The following is an 18663-nucleotide window of genomic DNA, read 5'->3' as shown; positions in this document are numbered from 1 at the left end:
CATTTCAGAGAGGCTAGCAAAAATTACCAAATAATAACTGAAGCGTAACTAAGTGGTTGAGGAGTATGCAGAATACACAAGGCTGTCAATGCCAATAAGACAGAGATCCATAAGGGAGTAGCCTGGACACTGTCAGTGGCCACAGTCTGTCTCAGTGTGATCACAAAGGGTTAGAAAATGAAATTACCAAGCACACGTTTTAAAGAAAATGTGTTTCTTCTCAAAATATACAACAGGGCCAAAAATAACTTAGAAAATGTATAAAGTGCCTCATGAATGCTAAAACTTTTCGTGATCCGAAGCGGCAACCAGATCCACTGGAAACAGTAACTAGCTGCACAAGCGCCATGCTTTCCCGCAAGACCAATCGGAGGTGAGAAAACACTCTTCACTGCAAGCTGGCACCAGCACTACGCTGCCTTTACCCCACACTTCGGCCAACCACCTGCTACTGGGGCACTTTCCCCTCCCAGCGCTGCCTCCCGAGCCGCGGCTCCGCAGGGACACCAGCCCGGAGCCTGCTCTAAGTGGTCGCCGTTTGGAATTCAGGTGCGGGCTGAGAGAGAACTGCACCGAGCACGGCCACGGGGCAGCGCCGCACCCCAGAGCGGGCTGGGGGCACGGACCTGTACCGGAGCGGCGGGCCGAGAGCTCAGCCCGAGACCGAGACCGAGACCGAGACCGAGACCGAGACCGAGACCGAGACCCAGACCGAGACCGAGACCCAGACCGAGACCCAGACCGAGACCCAGACCGAGACCCAGACCGAGACCCAGACCGAGACCGAGACCGAGACCCAGACCGAGACCCAGACCGAGACCCAGACCGAGACCGAGACCGAGACCGAGACCGAGACCGAGACCGAGACCGAGACCGAGACCCAGACCCAGACCCAGACCCAGACCCAGACCCAGACCCAGACACGGCCCCGGCCCCAGACCCAGCCCCTCCGCCGGCCGGGCCGCGCCCTGGGGCGGTGCTGGCGCGGCGCGGGCCCAATGGCGGCCGGGGGCGCTGCTGGCGGGGCGGGGCGGGGCGGGGCGGCGGCGCTGCCCGTGGCCGGCCCGTGGCGGCAGGGCCGCACCGGGGGCGCCCATTAAACACCGCCGGGGCGGCTGTGGTGGGAGGCGGCCATGGCGCTGACGGCGGGGAGGCGGCGGGAGGACCTGGACAACGTGAGCGCGGCGGGCGGGAGTGGGGCCGCGGCCGCGGGTACCCCGCCCGGGTGAGCGGCCGGGCTGCCGCTGAGGGTGGGCACCGCCGGGCGAGCGCCTTGTGTTCCGTGCCGTCTCTTCCTTCCGCCTCCTCCTGGCTGTTTTCCGTCCGGGAGCCCGAGGCTTTATCTGTTTCTTCCGGGGCCACCCGCCGGCCCAGGCGTGTCCCCAGGAGCCGTGTCCGGAGGGCGGAGGCCGCCGCGGCCCCTCGCTCCCCGCGTTGCGCCTCCCCAGCCGGGCTTGAAATATCCCCGAGGCATTTGGGCCTGAGCTTGTTTTTAATCGAGATTTTTAGCCTCTAATCGGGGCTGCTCGTGTGGTTCCTTCAGGTTTTCTGGGTTATTTTTCCACAGGCGGATCCTGTCTGTGCCATCTCTGGATTATGTGTTGTTGACTGGCATGACCACGGCGTTTCTGTGTTTGTTTGAATATTTGTCCCCGCCCCAGCTGGAAGCCTGCGTGGGCAAGGCTTGCTGGCTGTGGCTTGTTCCTGCCTGCCCTCCTCCTCCTGCTGGCGCTGGGCTGCTGTGGAAGCGGTCACATGCTGGAAGTGGATCAGGGAGCCAGGAGGCCAAAGCTTTAACCTGTACTCAGCAGCCGTGCCAAGCAAGTCTAGATTTAAGGCTTTTTGGCTTTTGATAACTGTGGCTTTGGCTCATCTTAAGGAAATAAAACCAGTGTTTCCTCCAGTAAGGAAGGACATTTACTGGATTTTCTTTGTCATATTGACTGCATGGGATCATCATGTTCCATGGTTTAATTCCCCTCCTCTCCATGTTGTCTGTAATAAAATCTTTTTTAATAGATTATGTAATCTAGTGCTTCCTAATGCTAGCTGTATTTTAGGATACAAAGATGCACTGTAGCCAGTCTTGTGAGAAAGTAGCATGGTCAAAGCTCTGATAAAGCTTTGTCTGTGAAGGAGTGCCCTGATCCGTCATGGAAATGAGGGAATGGTGAAATGCAGAAATGGTGAATCGTTTGTTCCCATGAGACAAAGGTTGTTGTCCTAAGAATTGCTGGGTTTGTGGGAGATGCGAGCTGTTAACCCCACTATTGATTCTGTGATCATAAAATGGTTTGGGTTCAAGGTTCTTTAAAGATCTATTTCCACCCCCCCCCCCTGCCATGGGCAGGGACACTTTCCACTAGACCAGCTTGTTCAAAGCCCCCGCTTGGCCTTGAACACTTCTAGGAATGGGCCATCTTAGCTTCAGTAGGCAACTGTTCCAGTGTCTCTCCACCCTCATAGTAATTGATTTTTTTACTGATGTGAGATCTAAAGAATTAGTTGAGATGCCTTGGCTGCTGGAGTGTTGGTCTTTGCTCTCAGAGCTTAAAGTTACACCTGGCCTGTGAAAATAGGCAAAGGAGGGCTAGAAGGCATCTTTGCTCTCATGCTTCTGGATTTTATATCTGTGCCATAAGAGGAGTGCCATTTGTAAACATTTAGGTGTGCAGTCATTTTACCAGGCAGGTATTTCAGTAGGGGTCATTTTCAGTCAAAGACTGGGCTAATTAAAAGGTGTTAAATAGCTGAGGCTGGTCTGTTCACACTCCTCTGTGGCAGGGCAGGTGTAGTGTTCACAGTTCTAAAATAAAACTGATTGTTGACTGAAATAACTCTTGATGACGATTTCCTTCACTGTAGGCAGTTGTCTGCAGGTGAAATAACTCTGAGGAGACAATCACATTGTCCTCATTGACATGAGGTATAAACCTAGGTGTAATCCCTCTCTTCCCATGCTAGTGTCTAGAAGGATGGCATGTTTCATTTGTATTGAGGCTTATGCTGCTTTTTCTCATGGCAGAGGGTCCTCAGTTTATAGAAAAGTCCTCAGTTTATAAATCAGTAAATGGCCTGGTCAAACATGGCACATCAGAAGTCTGGAGTGGGATAGTCTGGGCTGCGGTTGGTATTATGAAGAACAGCAGTCAAAACTTGAGTGGAAATCTTGAGCTGTTTTATCTTCTGAGGCAAGGGATGTAACAGGATGCTTAGGGAGAAACTCTATCAGTTTTGGCCATCATAGTACCTCGTGTATGTTCCACTTAATATGTATTGAATGACCTTGTCCTGGCCTGAAAGGAGGAGGGATGATTAGCTGTGGGGCAAGTTCTTTGTCCAAAGTTTATCCCTCCACTCATGCTTAGTTTTACCTTCTACTTAGTAAAAGACACTATATTTGAGCTGATTGTGAAGTCAAAGAACTAATGCTTGGCTCTAACGTGGCACAGGCAGGCTGCATTCTCTCTAGTGTAGGTGAGAATGTCTTGCTCAGCACTTGGTAGCACCTTCTTCCCTCTGTGAGCTGCTGCTTCTTTCCTGCCTGAGTTCAGCTCTGTTACTGGTGCAGGTGTTTTGGCATGTCAGTAGGATCAGAGGCTGAATACTCAAAACTGTTACTGTTACACTGCAACTTTGTTGTTGCCTCCAACTGTAGTCAGACAAAAGTAAGGACAACAAAGAGTTTTGCAGTACCTGTATAAAGCACGTGAGAGAGACTTTGTCACCTTTTCCCCATCAGTATACTGATGCTTCTGACATCTCAGGGTTGAAGCTCAGGTACTTGTAATACATTTTAAAAACTGAAATTCCTGAAGGCTAAGTGTGATACTAGAAAGTGGATTAGTGTTGAATTCCTCAGGGATGTGAGTTCTCACATAAAGATGGGATGAGAGTTTACCTGGAGTGTAAGAGCTTTTTGGAGATATTAACCTAGTGGGGTTTTTCCCCCTCAAGGCTTGATTTGCTAAGAGGAAATTCCTGAACCTTTGTACTTTACTTTTAGAGCTTACCTGTTGCTATTGTTTGCCTTCCCCTTCTGTTCCAGGGCTCCTTGGAAATAACACAGAGTTTGGAAGATGATCCTCTACTGGATGCACCACTCATTTCATCTCATACATTGCATTCCCAGTTGAGGCCAAGATTTCATGCTATCCCAGCAGTTCTCCTTGCCAATTTCCTGTTGTTAATACATGTAAGTTTAAGAAGCATGATTTCCCTAAGATACTTGCTATCTCTCTTCTGAATCCTTCAGAATCCACTGTTCATGTGACAGAATTCTGATGATATAACAGTGAATTGCATACACTGGCTGTTCTTCCAAACCAATGAGGTCCACTTTGCCAATCAATTTTGATGGTGTATATGCTATTAAATACATTCTGCCTTCTTGTTGTTGTTACTGCCTTGTTGTTGGTGCTGTGATACGTCTTGTTAGGAGGAAGGGCATTTTAAATAGTAGCTCTTCTATGCTGTTGGAAATGTAATTTAAAAATTATATTATTGCTGTTTGTAATTTAACAATAATATTAAATTACAATATTATTGTAATTTAAAAATAATGTTATTTAAAAATAATATATTGAAGTGCTATGCTAGTTATAGAGGGCTGAGATAATTTTCATGCTGTGCCTTCTGAGAGCAAACCTAATTTCAGAGAGAAGGTAACTAAACAATTAAAGCTGGACTTGGTTAGGGGGTGTTGGATAGTAGTGGATGGAGAAAGAAAGTAATCCGAATGTTACTTCCTGCTCTCACTTCTGGAGGTTAAGAGCAAAAAGCATAAATAGATACTGATCAGTATCTAGGCATTTATGGAGGCTGGTAGACAGAAGCAGAGTCCTGCCTAGTAATGAGTTTTTCCTTGATAAGCTGAAGAGGCTTGTTCCTTGTGAGTATGTGGTGACCAGATATGGAGAAGGAAGGCTGAAGAGCTCTGAGCCTAAGATCTGGCTGAAATGTCACTTTCATGTGTTTTAGGGACATGGGTTAGTGGTGGATATGGTAGTTTTAAGTAAAGGGTGGACTTGGTGATCTTAAGTGTTTTTTCCAATCTAGATTCTATAATTCTATAGTACCAGTGACACAAGCTGTTTTACAGCTTCATTAGATCTCAAACACAAAATGCAATGCCCAGTGCTCTTGAAAACATGATCTCTGCCAGGACTTTGAAAGCACATACCAGCCTCTAAGGTCTCTCTTTGAGCAGTTGTTCAATGTGCTTTAGCCTTCTAATTTTAAGAGTAGCTGTTTTGTGGGCCTTGTAGTAGTACCAAGAAATGCTCCTCCTACTACCATAACTAATGCAGCCAAATGTCAGTCACCCAGATCCTAGGAAACTGCTGCTTATTATCCTCCTACTTTTCCCTCTCTCCTGTAAATGGAGAGAAGGTGGTTAGGTGAAATGGGAAAACTTCTGTGGCATCTGTCCACATGTATTTTCACAGGTTCAGTCTTGCTGCTGAACCTGCTTCAGTGACCAGTTGGTCCTTGGAGCAAAATGGAGAAGTATCCTTTTCTGTTGGCAAAACAGCATTGTAATTGCTACCTTGAGTGGCACTGTCTCTCTCACTGAAAAGATGGATGGGCAAAACAAGCTTATTGGATATCCTTCCCCTGTGCTTCTGTAAATGTGCATTAATCTTGTGGAATGTGGAGAGACGCCAGGGTTCTGATGCACAGCCTGCCAAAGGGGTAAATGTCCTGGAGAAGTTAAGCCATCATGGTATTATGTGGGAGAGCTGTAATGCATCTCTAAAGCAATTTTTATATAACTTGGAGTATTTCTTTCCCATCTTCCTGTGCCAAGAAATGGAGTTAGGTAGCAAAATAGCTGCTGTGATGCAGATGCCTAGTTAGATACAATTCTGGAAAGTGGATAGGATGTGCTGGACTGTGGTAGGACTGGGTTTTTGAGTGCCTTTCCTTTTGCCAAGCCTTGCTTTTCTGAAGGCTTCCCATCAAGAGACTGGAAAGCAATGTGAAGTGTACAGGCTAGAAATAATTTAATTATATTAATCCTTTCTTTCCTTTATCTTCTCTGTGTGTGCACATACACAAAATTGAACTTAAATACTACTCTTTATAAGAATAACTTTTTGTATGTAAAAATATGTATGGGGTGAAACACCTATTATTAAACTGCCCAACAATGCAAGCAAAACATATTTAATAAATACCACTCTAATTGCCTGCTTCCTGTTTCCTCTTGTATACACTGCTGTAGTAGTTTAGTAGAGATGCAATGCCAAGTCATTCCTGCTTGCATCAGTTTAACAGAGCCATTTTCTTTACTGAAATTTATTCTTAACACCTGGAAGGAGCAGAACTAATTGTATCACTATTGTAAAATGGCAAACCAAACAGCAAACAGATCAAATAAAATAGCTGAATTATTCTTAACTTTGTAAGAAAAGAAGATGGTAAAATAATAGATTAAACAAATGATAAACCTGCCTCTTAATTTAACTTCTTAATCCAGCAACTTAACCTATCTCAAGATAATATGGTATTTAATTTGTATTTGAAGTAATGGTCTTATGGATAATGTAGGGTACACTCCTATTTTGGTTTGAGTTTCTTTCCTTCCACCTTCTATTCTATCTGTCCTCTGTAAAGTCTTTTTTAGGTATTGACAATTGTGTGGAAATTATTCCCCTTTCTTGCTCCCTTCCCAATTACCTAACTCAGGTCACAGCCTGAGCCAGCTACGGGCAGCTTGTCTCAAGAGTAATTAAATGGTTCTGAAAAGTTAATTTCTGTGAAGAGTGTTGCTTGAGGAAAGTACAAAAATAGGAATTATAAGTTCAAGAGGGTTAAAAGGGGGTAGTGGGATCTTAAATACTCATAGAACTAAGTAGGGAGACCAAGGCAGCAAAGGAAAATTGGGTGCTTTCATCTGTCTTCAGTTCTGATGTGCTGCTTCTGTCTGTTATGGCATGCAGAACATCTGACACTTTTTTTTAAGCTAAGTGTATTAGAAATCATTTGTAGACTTGAGATAAATTGATTTTGTGTTTTGTATATTAGTAGCTCTCCATTTATTTCTGTATTGGTGGGAGTTGTTCTTCTTTACAGTTCTGTTTTAAAAATATTTCTGTTCTGTAGAATGAACCAGGATGAGAAAGTGTAATATTGTTCTTGTTCATTGAATGATCACAGTAGAGAAAATATTTTCTGTGGCAAGAGCTGTATAAATATTAAGAAAGCCCTGTGTGTATACATACACTACAGGTAATATGCATCCTCAGCTTTGCTTTCTAATTGGGCAAAATATTGCTAATGTTCACTGCTGATGCTGAAAATTTGGAAAGGAATCTAGAAGTCAGGAAAAGTTATGGCATAATGGCAGTAGTCTGAAAGGATAAGTATATACACAGTCTGGCTATATATGCACTCTGACAATCTGTCTGTTTTTTCTGACATAAGTAAAAAGGTAAAATGGAAAAATATGATGGTAAATACACTAAGGAATGATTACCAGTTGGCAAAAATGCCTACCCAGTGCTAATAATTCACTTTAAGTTACTCTGATGATTTACTTTTCTAAAGTCAATGTGGAGATGATCTTCAGTGGCTGTAGGAAAGTGTTGATTTTCACTTAGGAAATGTCAATTTCCAGAAATGTCAGTTTCAGGAAATATAGAGTGTACCGATAAGATAATACTGCTCTGTGGGACAGGCTCTTCAGTGTAATTGAATGAGTCTAAAAAGATGTGATTTCTCTTTTCTAGGAGCATAAATCAAATTTTCTTTAAAGTAAAAAGGCATAGTAAGGAGGGTCCAGAAATAAAATAAATTCACTACGAAGACTCAAGGAACAGTGAAATTGATTCAGTAAAAATTCTTGGATGGGTGACAATTACCAGCTCTGTTCTGCTGGAGGCTGCTTGCCCTGCTGGAATTCAATCTTACTACTTAGCAATTTCAGTCATCTGTATGTTCCCAGAGTGACATGTAGTGGTTGTAGCAAGTGTCTAATGTTTTATATGTTACCTCAACTCTAATAAAATCAATTCAGAAAGTAATGCATAATGAATTAACTACATAATCCTGGTTTTGTGTTTCAGGGTTTTTTTCATATATATATAGCTAAATGTTGACTTTAAAGATTTTTCTCTCTTCCTTTCTCTTCCAGGTTGCTTTTGTTGTTCTAGCATTTTTAGCAGCTATGTTTTGTTCTTACCCCAATCCAAACCAAGATAAGTGCCCTGGAAACTACACTCACCCACTTAAAGTGCAGACTGTCATAATAATTGCAAAAGTAGTTCTGTGGGTTCTGCATGCCTGTTTTGAACGATACGTGCAGCACCACCACAGCAGAGTCAGAAGAAGAGGTTACTTCTCCATATATCGATCAACAAGGCATCTGAAAAGGCTTCCACTGCTGATACATGCCACAGGTGAAGTGAACTTGGGTTTTTTTCCATCTAAAGCTTTAAGCTGTTGACACAATAAAAGACTGAGCAGGTTATATATAATTGCGTATTCTATATTATGAACTTTTATGAACCTGCCTATGAGCACTTAGAAATTATCCTTTAGTCCCATGATCCTCTGTGCTGATCTTTCTGGTCTGCCAGGTGCAGGTTGTAGTGCAAAAATGCTCACGACTGTGAGTTGAGTAAAACTGTTGAGTAAAACATTTAGTCATTAGCGTTTAGTCTTCAGCCATGGAGTGTTCAGCCAGCAAGGTCTGTGTTTGACTGCTAGTGATTTGATTTGCATATTCATTTGTCTGGTTGGATATGTAGTAAGCCTTCTAGTCCTTTCAGGAAGTGTGCTACTCTTCTCTTTTCAAGCTCAGCAATCCACATAGAAACAGATGATTTGCTTGTTGCCCAACAGCTCTCTGAATTCAGTGAAATAACCAATTTTCTGACCTTCACACCAGATGTGTAACATTCAGCTTTGTATCTGACTACCTTTCTCTACTCTCTATGGACAAAAGGTTGTGTATAGAAGTGATTTAACTATATTTTTAAGTTACATCTCTGGCAAGTTTAGCTGTAAAGTGTTGGTGCACCTAACTGGTGAAGCTTTTCTACAAATCACTTGCAAATCTGAAATCCATCTAACTTAAGGGGATTTCCCCTACAAATAGCAGTGGAAAAGGGCAGAGCAATGCCTTCTACAGTATTTTTGCCTCATATAATCCCACCTCCCTCCTGGAGTAGATCTTTTTCACTCATTAATAAGTGAATATGTTCTATACAGGAATCTAGCTTTCTTTCCTCACAGTCTCTAAAAGAGGTAGTCAGCTTGATAAATGTGCAACACTTCAGGTTCTGGCCGCTAGATAGAGCTCTGAAGATGCAGAAGTGTTTGGAGTGCAGTGACAAAAGCAGGCTACAGGAGGCTTAATGATGTAAAAGGATTATTTCTGCCTGTTGCAGCATAATTGGCAATGCTTTGCCCTGCTTTCAGTCTTAGATGGAGCCCACTTCTCCCCTACTAGACAAACTCTGGGCATTTATGAATGTTCAGATGCAATCAGGTGTGTGCTGTAGAATTTTGATCATCTGTTGTTCAGAAGGTAGTTCTTCCATTATTGCAAGCTTCCTGCCATGGTAATGACTGCTGATACCACTTCCTTCACTTGACTGACGCAGCAGGAAAGAGAACTGCACAGTTCCCCAGTTACATTAATGGTCTTTATAAATTTAGTTCTTTATCCAGACACTGGTCTGACACATTTTTACAGGAAGGAAGAAAACACTTCACACTCAGTATCAGAAAAGATTTTTAGACCTGTAACTCAGTATTTTTTCTCCTTGACTAATTGTACTAATTTCAATTAAACTTTCAGTTATGTTCAAGTATTAAGATAATAGCAAGTGGAAGCCTATGCAAGTTGGCTTTGAAAAGAAGGTATTAAGGTTTTTGGGTTTTTTTGCGCTGTTAGCCTAATTTAAATATATTTTAAATCCACTTCTTGAAGGAAAATACTCCCTAATTTTCAGCTGACTTACATGATCTCTTAGGAATTGAAAGAATGAGTAAGATGAATAGCATCAAATTCAGAAACACTTTAGGCCCATGTACTTATTTTAGGTATTTCTAGTGTGTTTCTTCCACTCTTGTTTTTTAAATCAGAACAATCTATAAGAAAACCCTAATTGTCTACCATTACAAGCACGTTCTGAAATGAAACCTCATTTTGCTACCAGCAGGTATAAGCTTGCATGTTAAGGAAATTAGCTGAAGGGGCAAGCATGGTATGAAATGGAAAAGCATTACTGAAGTGTTGCAGCCTAATGCAGATACTGGGCATGAGAAAGCATTAATTAATTTTCAATAGCTAATAAAATTAGTAAATCTTTAAAATATAACATTTGTTTTCTAGGTAATACAGCCTTGCTCTTGATTCTGTCGGTGCAGCATTCCTTTCCTGATCACAGCAGAGTGTACCTGTATCTTATCCTGGGAGTCCTGAGCCTGGAGATGATTAGTTCCCTGACATGCTTAGTGATTTACACAGGTGAGAGAGGCAAGCTTAGCCTTCTTATGTGACATTCATTATAGCTGGTACTCAACTGTTTGTTTGCCCTCACCAGTAGTTCACTTGTGGTACCCTGAGGCATTTAACTACCATTATAAATACAAAACGATTCTGTGCTTGTAGAAGGAGAACTAAGGCAAATCCAAAACAAATTGGGAAAGGTTGTCAGGCTTGATTTGGTTCCAAGGGCTGCTAAATAAAAGCTCCATGTTATCTCAAAGCTGTTAATCCAGTGAAGTGGTGATAAATGCCTAATTAATTCAAAAAGTGTCCCGTGAACAGGTTTGTCTGTTTATCAGTGTTTCTCAAATGCATGCACCACAAGCTGTGAAGCAGTAAGAGCTAGCTGGCTTTGTCAGAACTGTGTCTGAGATTTACATGTGGGGTTTGCATATCTGATTGTGTGATTGTGCCTTTTCCAGCCTCTTCCTCTTTCCCTGGTCCCACCCCAAAGGCTTCAGTTTCTCTTTGACACTAAAATTGAATTCCTTCTAATGAATATTTAAAAGAATGCATGGGTTTTGGAAGCTGTGATCATATCTAAACACTGTAGTTCTTTATAAAACTGTGAGGCTTTGCTTTGTGCTGTCACTGTTGTCTGCTTCAGGTTTGGTATAACTTAGGAAGACTTGATAAAACACTTGCCTTTAAACTTCTCAAAACTATCTAAAATGCTGATAAATTACTGCTTAAAAAAAAAAAAACTTTGGTGTGTTCATAGTAATGCAATGGCACACAGAGAAATACTGCCAAGTAGCTTGTTCATCTGGGAAATAAAACCTATTCTGACTCTCCTGCAAAAGCATCAAAAATGTGCCAAGTAATCCAGTCCCAGCCCTGAACTATGTCTTTGTCTTCCAAGTGTCAGAAGCCTGAATGCTGCAGGCTTGTCAGGCTTTCCCCTCAATGGCCCAGCATGGCTCAAATAGACTGACTGTCCTCTGGAAGAATAAAGGCAGTGATGAGGGAAAGCAATCATGGCAGTGCTGGAAAACTATTCCAAGAATGATGGAGATCATCCCTTCTTTGCATACGCATACTTTCCTGGGAAACTCGGGAAATAAGAGATAAATTGTAAAACTTTAATAGAATGTCAGGAATTCCAGAGAAATGCTGTTTCTAGCCCTGAGGCCTCCTGGAGCTCAAAGAACTGCATTGTGTGACTCTCACCTTGACCAAAAAGGATAGGTGCAAGAAAGATGACCTGCATAGTGGTAAGGTCTGAGCTTGTGCTTCTCTAAAAACTCTCAAACTATTTTTCTGCTTATTTGTCACCAAAAGGGTATTGTTTCCTGACTTGTACTTATGCCAGTTCCTGTGACCTTCAAATTCATTAACCATGTTTGTGCTATCACTGTTGGTTTGTAAGGTTGTCTGCTTTAGGTTTGGCGTAACTTACAACGATTTGATAAAACACTTGCCTTTAAACTTTGCAAAACTATCTAATATGTTGATAAATAGATGCATATACAAGGAAGTTGTGAGGTGCAGTGTTGTGCTTTGCAGCTCAAAGAGGCTTGGAGAAGGGTTCAGTGAATCCTGTAACTAAGGGGAAGAGTTGCATTGCTAGGAAGGAGTAAGGCAGTGTGTTCTACCAACAGCTGCGTTATCTCTTGAGCAGCCCAAAATCAACGTAAAATTCATTCTCTAAAGCTTGCTGTACAAAGCTAGGGTTAATTTTTATGTGACTTTACACATGTTGCAAGATGAGGAAGACTTCCAGTCACCCTAAGTTGCTTTTTCCAGTGGGTAGTGTAGTTTGTTTTCTTGTTTTCCATACCAATGCTTGTTGAAGTAAGCTGAGAGACTGCTTGCATGTCTGTCTTATCTGTACTGGTGGGTTTTAAGGTAACATTTAAACAACATTTAAAATTTCAACTTTTAAAATTTCAACATTTTAATATCAAGTTAAGGCTGTACTGAGGCAAAACAAATGTATCTGGACAATTTTGAAAATACCCTGAGAATCTGTAGTAATAATGATATTCAGATGGGTTTTTTCTCTTAGAGCAGAATATGTGACGGGTGGAAGCATGAAGCTTCTTTAATGGGATAGTTTTAAGGGCAGCCGTCTGCTGAGGTTTAGAATTCCCCTCTTCAAGGCAAGCATTTAGCAGATACTCCTAAGATAGTATCAGCTGAGCAACAATGGGGAGACTAAATTTACACTAAAAACTACTGGCCCATCCTTTTTTGTATTAGTTTTGTATAATTTTGGAGAGAAGACAGCACGGTTTTACATATTGTTTCTTCATAGTGAGGTACTTATTTAATTATGAGAATGAGACATAAATGCTTATCTGTAGAAGGTTCATGTACCTGACTTATTTTCTGTTAAATAATTCTGTCTCATAAATCAGGAATGCCTGACTGTAATTCTAGGTACTTCTCTTGCTTGTTGGACCTGTTTATGAATTGTATGATAGACAATGTCCTGTGAAGGACTACTGCCTTCCTTAAAATTATCTCCATGCAGCAGTGTGTATATATAGCTGTAGGATGCAGAGAGATTCAGAAATCTACAAGGAATTGCTGTGATTGACCTATAATAGACTTGACATATATAAATCGTTCAAGTGAGGTAAAAGTGCATGGAATGAAGTACGATACAGACAGCTCTAAATGTCAGCTTACTATTCTAAGTTTTTTACTGCTAGGATAGGGAGTAAAGCTTTAAATGACTTACTAAATATATGTATTTAATTACTTTCTCACATACTTCTAATATCACTTGAATAAAAGACCAACATTCCCACAAATAACATGTTGAGAATTCCACGTCCATTCCTTTGTGGTTTTATTTGTAGAGAAATACCATCACAGAAATAACGAACCTTTGAGCCTAACTCGTAGTTAACCTCTGGAGGGTCTTAGCATTGTTTTAGCAGGGTGGCCTGTAATAAACCCCATCACAGTACTGACTTGTAAGGACACTCCTCTGTTACCGTGGTATGGATTTCTCACAGAGCTGCACTGTAATGGTTTTTGTGGCATTAGATGCATTGTTTCACAAGCAGCCCTAACTGCACAGTCCCAAATGCATACTCTGGATATTTTGATATTTTCTCTGAATCAGTATCTGACATTGAATGGCTTTAAATATTTTCAGCTTCCTTTTCGAAATAATGCAGAGGGTGCCTACAACTTTTCCTACCCATACATCTGTTAAATTTAGCCTTAAACTTTATTCACAGGTGCCCAGGAATGACTTCTGGGTTTGATAGCCAAGGCTGCTTGGTTCACAGTGGCTTTCTGTAGCAAGTCTGCCCTCGTCTGAGCAGGCAAACAAGCTGCTGCTTCACTGCAGCTACTCTAGTTAAAGTGGTATTTATTGAAGAGCTTAAGCTGTAAGTTCTGAACCAGCTACCAGTACAAAACTTCTTACAATTTTTTATGGCATGTTACTTAGTTCTCTCTATGTTCTCTCCTGAACTTGGAGACTGAATCTTGGTACCCTGTAAAAGGCAACTAAGGTTTCACTCTCTCTTAGGTGGCAGATTAAACTTTGCAGATGTTAGGCAGTATGCTCAAGCTTCCCCATTCAGGTCTGCTTTTGCTTTCCCATTTCTCAAATTCCATTATTGTCTTTTTGTCTTTCCATCTCCTATCTTACAATAATCTTAGGATCATCTGTTACAGATTGTTATAACTTGGACTCTGGTGTTAAAGCTTCTTTTTTTTTCCCACTTTCCAACTAATTTATAAAGCTTTCTTGCAGTGAAAGTAAGCAACTTCAATCGTGCCAAGCCAAGACCTGACATAATTGAAGAAGAAAAGATGTATGCCTACCCTAGTCAAATTACCTCAGAAGTTGGATTCAGGTAAGAATTCTGTATTCATGTTGTGCTATGTTCAGCCGTGGTATATAGGTAACATGAATGGAATTGCATGATTTCCTGTAGACTTCCATGCAATCTTAAACTTGTCAGTTAAACCAGATGTGGGAATAACAGTTCTGAAGGAACTATGCATAAGCCTCCCATTTTAGATGCACAGATGAGATGCAGCAGTCTTGTACTTCCTCCATAGTAAATGACAATTTACTATGGTACAGAAATCCTCAAACATAAGGATGGAGGTGATTTGACCATTTATGGCTGGTTACATTAATCTTTAATATAAATAGCTGTGCTTAATCTAGTTTAGTTAATTTTATATGGGGTTTAAGGAAAGATACTGTTGTCTTACACTGTTACTTAAAGCAGGCCTACAGAAGCCTAGCTGCTTCAGCTAGTTTTTTCAGGGAAGGAGATATATTGTGGGCAGCTGATAGACAAAGAAGAAAACTGAGCAGCTCTGTTCTGTGCCAGAAGTTGGACATGATGTTTTAGCAATGGATTTGAAATGCATTTTGAGTTTCGGAAGGAACTTTTAAGGTGTGGAGGGCACTTAAGGAGTAAAGAAGGTCTCAGTGAGAGTAGAAGCTATCCAACAGTAACTGAGACTGTCCCAGGCACTGAGACTTATTTTTCATTTGTTCTTTGTGTACCTGCCACCTGCTCAATCATTTTCCAGTTGCTGAAATCAGCCTGGTATGGCTTAAAAACTAGTAATTGAAAATTATCATGGATTTCTGTAAAAGAATTGGAGATTTTCTAATATACTATGACTTGCTTCTATATGTGCTGCCTTCCTGAAAGGTTGACTAATGAGAGATGACTAATACTTTGGGACTTTCCCTGGTATCACAAATGCAGCATGCACATGCTTTTATGGAAGTTGGAAGTAGGTGTCCAGGATACAGGAAGGATTTAGAATTGTCTTGAATTTTGATACCATGTCTGGCTTCCATTTTGATATAAAAACCATGGTGATTGCATGGTGGACCTCATTTCTTTCTCATTCATCTTCTCCCCTGAGAAATTCTGAAATGCCCAGGGAATGTGTCTGCAACAATGACCAGCTGAGGAAAAGACTGTGCTCATTTTTGATTAAAGAGTGCAAACTTCCTGTGAGAACTGATTGCAAAACCGTTATTTTAATTTAGCTCTATACAACTCTGACTCTCTTTCCCTTGGGAGTTAACATCTATTGAAAAGTGAATCCTGTCAGCCCTTCAGTTGACCTTGTTATAAGAATGTTTTTTGAATATCATGACCTCTGCAACCTAAGCTACTGATCAGGAGCCTTCAGTTGGCAGTGCATGTTACTGGTTAATGTTGCAAGTTTTCTGTTTACAAAACTTGTGTGCTTTACTTTGCCCAGTTTATCTACAGTAGGTTTTTAATTGGACCTAAGCTTTCTTCCACTCAATATCCTTCTCAACACTTTCTAAGAACTATGAAATGGGCAGTGTTCCTCTACAAAACGCTGTAAGGCTGAGGAACAACTTTCTCAGCACTAAGAGGCTCACAAGTGTACTAGGAGGGCAGATTCTCAAGTCAGCTGAGAAAAAATATGTAAGGAAAGAGTAGGCTACACTCAGGCATTGGTACTTCATCTTGCTGTATCTTAAAAATTCCTAATTAGATTTGACAAAATTCTCTACTTTTTCCCCCTCAATTAAGGGAGCTTTATTTAAATGTTTCAGTGTTTCTATTTGAGTCAAAATGAGAGATATCTGAAAACTGGATATATTTTAAGGGAGGACAGTAGTTGTACACGAGGTTGTGGATCTGAAGTAGCACAACTTTTTGGTACTGATGCTGTCATATTGTATATATTGCTGTATATAGTAGCATAAAATGTATGCTACTCCAGGTTAATCAATTTCTATCTTAAACAGCTTAGGATCTCCCACAGCTGAACAACAACATTATGCCTGCTCAAAACAAGCTTCCTAATGTGTGTGGGAAAGGTCCCATATTCCTTACTACAATTCTAGCATATTGTCTGTCTTGGTTCCTTAAACAGTAAGATCCTCACTCTGTAACTGTCTAGCAGGAAATATGTAACTCAGTTGTGTATACATGGCATGAAGTTCAGCCAGACTTTCACTTCCTACCTTCTCATGCAAAATAGCGTTAGACATATTGGTGTTGTAGATTGCCTCTTCCCTCAAAAATTAGTTGATCCCAGTAAAAGTGAAACTAAAGGAAACAACAAGTATGTGTTGATTAGCTCTGATATTTCACATATTAGAAGGCTGCTGTCATTTACTGAAACCCATATTTACTTTTGTTCCTTCAAGGGAAAATTCCAGTTTAGAAGAGATAGTTGAGAAGCAAGGAGATGTAATAGAGTATCTTCAGCGACACAATGCACTGCTCAGCAAGAGACTGTTGGCGTTAACATCTCAGCAAATCAAAACTTAACAGCATTTGGGAAACTCCTGCTGGAGCTCTGGAGGGGAATGTGAAGTAATGTAATGTCCAGACTGGTTTGTACAGATGTGACTCTTCAATCATCTTTCACATTTTGAAGTACAAGTTAAGCTGGAAGGATAAGCTCTGCATACATTATAAACCTATTACGACTGGACACTCTGTCTCTTCAAATCATCAGTTCTGGAAAAAAGTTCTGCAGCTTCAAAGATTTTAAAATTCCTCATAAGTTAAAGTTGGACCTGAGTTAATGGTTTAACTTTGCCCAGTTGTTGCTATTATTTTGTACTGCTATGTAACCATTAAGCTTCAGGCTACCAAAGTATTTTATATTTCTGGAATACAAATTTGTTCTCTAGAAAAATCTGACTTTCCAAGGGATGTATATGCAGTTTCTATTGCTGAAGCTGAGACTAGATGTGTTCTGTCACTGATTCCCTTTACTTCCAGGGATAGAGGTGGATTACTTCCAATACAGGTACTTGTTTTCTAGATGTCTTCTTTTCTCATTTGTCAGGTAAGTGGAGAAATTTGGTATCTAACTTGGGATTATAAAAACGTGGTGGGTGCCCTAAAACTGTAAATGTCACATACAAGTTCATGGTACAAAAACCATGCCGTGATAAGCAATTGTTCAGAATTCTGGCTTTAAAGCTCTTAAGAGGGATCCTCAGGGCTGATGACTATCCCATTACCACGAGTTTGTGTTAGTAACAAGACTCCTACTCTGCCAACTGAACTAACAAAGCAAAAATACTTGAGCACGAGCTTTTCCATTGATCTGGTAACTAACTTGTGTTGAATGCTTTTAAAGATGCCGTCAAAAATGCTTGTTACATACTTGCTCTTCACTTTGGCCCTTCAAGGAAGTCAGCATTTTGATTCAAAAGTTGAAGTGGTGTATGTGGGGAAGTGGAAAGCAGCAGAAGACAGAAAGGTCTTTTAGAAGTTGAAGAAACAAGAATTCTTGGTTTTAATTTATGGTGAATTAAGGCTGGTGAAAGAAACTTTTTTTTCTGGGTACTATTTTGTCTACCAATGTAGACAAAGAATTATTTTAGAAGCCAATACCTCTCTGGGGATAGGATAATCACTAATCAAAACTGGGAAGAAGACTCTTAAGAGGAGTGGTCTTGTAGTTTAATATAAGAAAGGAAAATTAATTCATCCTACTTTGGTGTTAGGGCACAACTTTAAAAGTACCTAGACAGTTTAGTGTGCAACAAATATGGGGGTTGTCTCATTCAAAGGAAAACAAACATTGGAGGCTTTGCTGCTATCCAACATTAGACTGTTCTTCTTAGCTGTTGTTTCTTGAAAATGCAGCCAGAATTTTATAGTATACATGTATGGAATAAAGTTATTTGTTTTTAGAACTCAGGTTTTGATGTGACTCTGTATGTCAATTTATATCATTTCTATGAAAAGCAGTAAAATGTGACTGTGAAATTCATGCACAATAAATGCAACCAAGGAAGAGTGTGAATTCTGTTATTTCCAAGCTCTTGTACATCTGGTTCCAACAGGCAATCTGTGCAGACTTTTCTGTTATGCTGAAGTTCTCACAGCAGTGTTGGCACGTAAAACTAGCCATACAAGGATAGCTGTACACTTGTTTTGGAACTTTAAGTTTAGTTTTATTCCCCTTTCTGAGTAATGTTTCTTTCCATCATGCTTCAGACTTCCTCTGCCACTCGTGTTTCTTTCCAATGTTGAGAAGGATGCTGCATAGTCAGAACAGCTTTCCTTTGTCCTTCATTACTCAAACCTTCCTCTTCTCTCTGACTGCTCAAGGTAAACCTTGGATTAACCAGTAGTGTTGCTTTCTGTGGAACATGGTAGCTGGAAAAAAAGGCAAGTATGGCTTGCTGTGCACACACATGTACATCTTCTGCCCTT

The 18663-nt window shown here is 40.9% G+C and overlaps 1 protein-coding gene across 1 annotated transcript; it reads left to right on the top strand.

Moving 5' to 3' along the window:
- Positions 1–1060: 1060 nt before the first annotated feature.
- TMEM192 (transmembrane protein 192) lies at positions 1061–18250 on the top strand. Its single transcript, XM_066549051.1, has 6 exons — positions 1061–1175; positions 4049–4195; positions 8138–8402; positions 10346–10480; positions 14220–14322; positions 16632–18250. The coding sequence occupies exons 1-6, from the start codon at positions 1134–1136 to the stop codon at positions 16753–16755; spliced, it is 816 nt and encodes a 271-aa protein (XP_066405148.1). The 5' UTR covers positions 1061–1133; the 3' UTR covers positions 16756–18250.
- Positions 18251–18663: the final 413 nt, after the last annotated feature.

The sequence above is a fragment of the Molothrus aeneus genome, chromosome 4 (assembly GCF_037042795.1).
Source record: "Molothrus aeneus isolate 106 chromosome 4, BPBGC_Maene_1.0, whole genome shotgun sequence".
Classification (NCBI taxonomy): Eukaryota; Metazoa; Chordata; class Aves; order Passeriformes; family Icteridae; genus Molothrus; species Molothrus aeneus.
The sequence above is the reverse complement of the archived record's forward strand: the minus strand, read 5'-3'. Positions and strand labels throughout refer to the sequence as shown.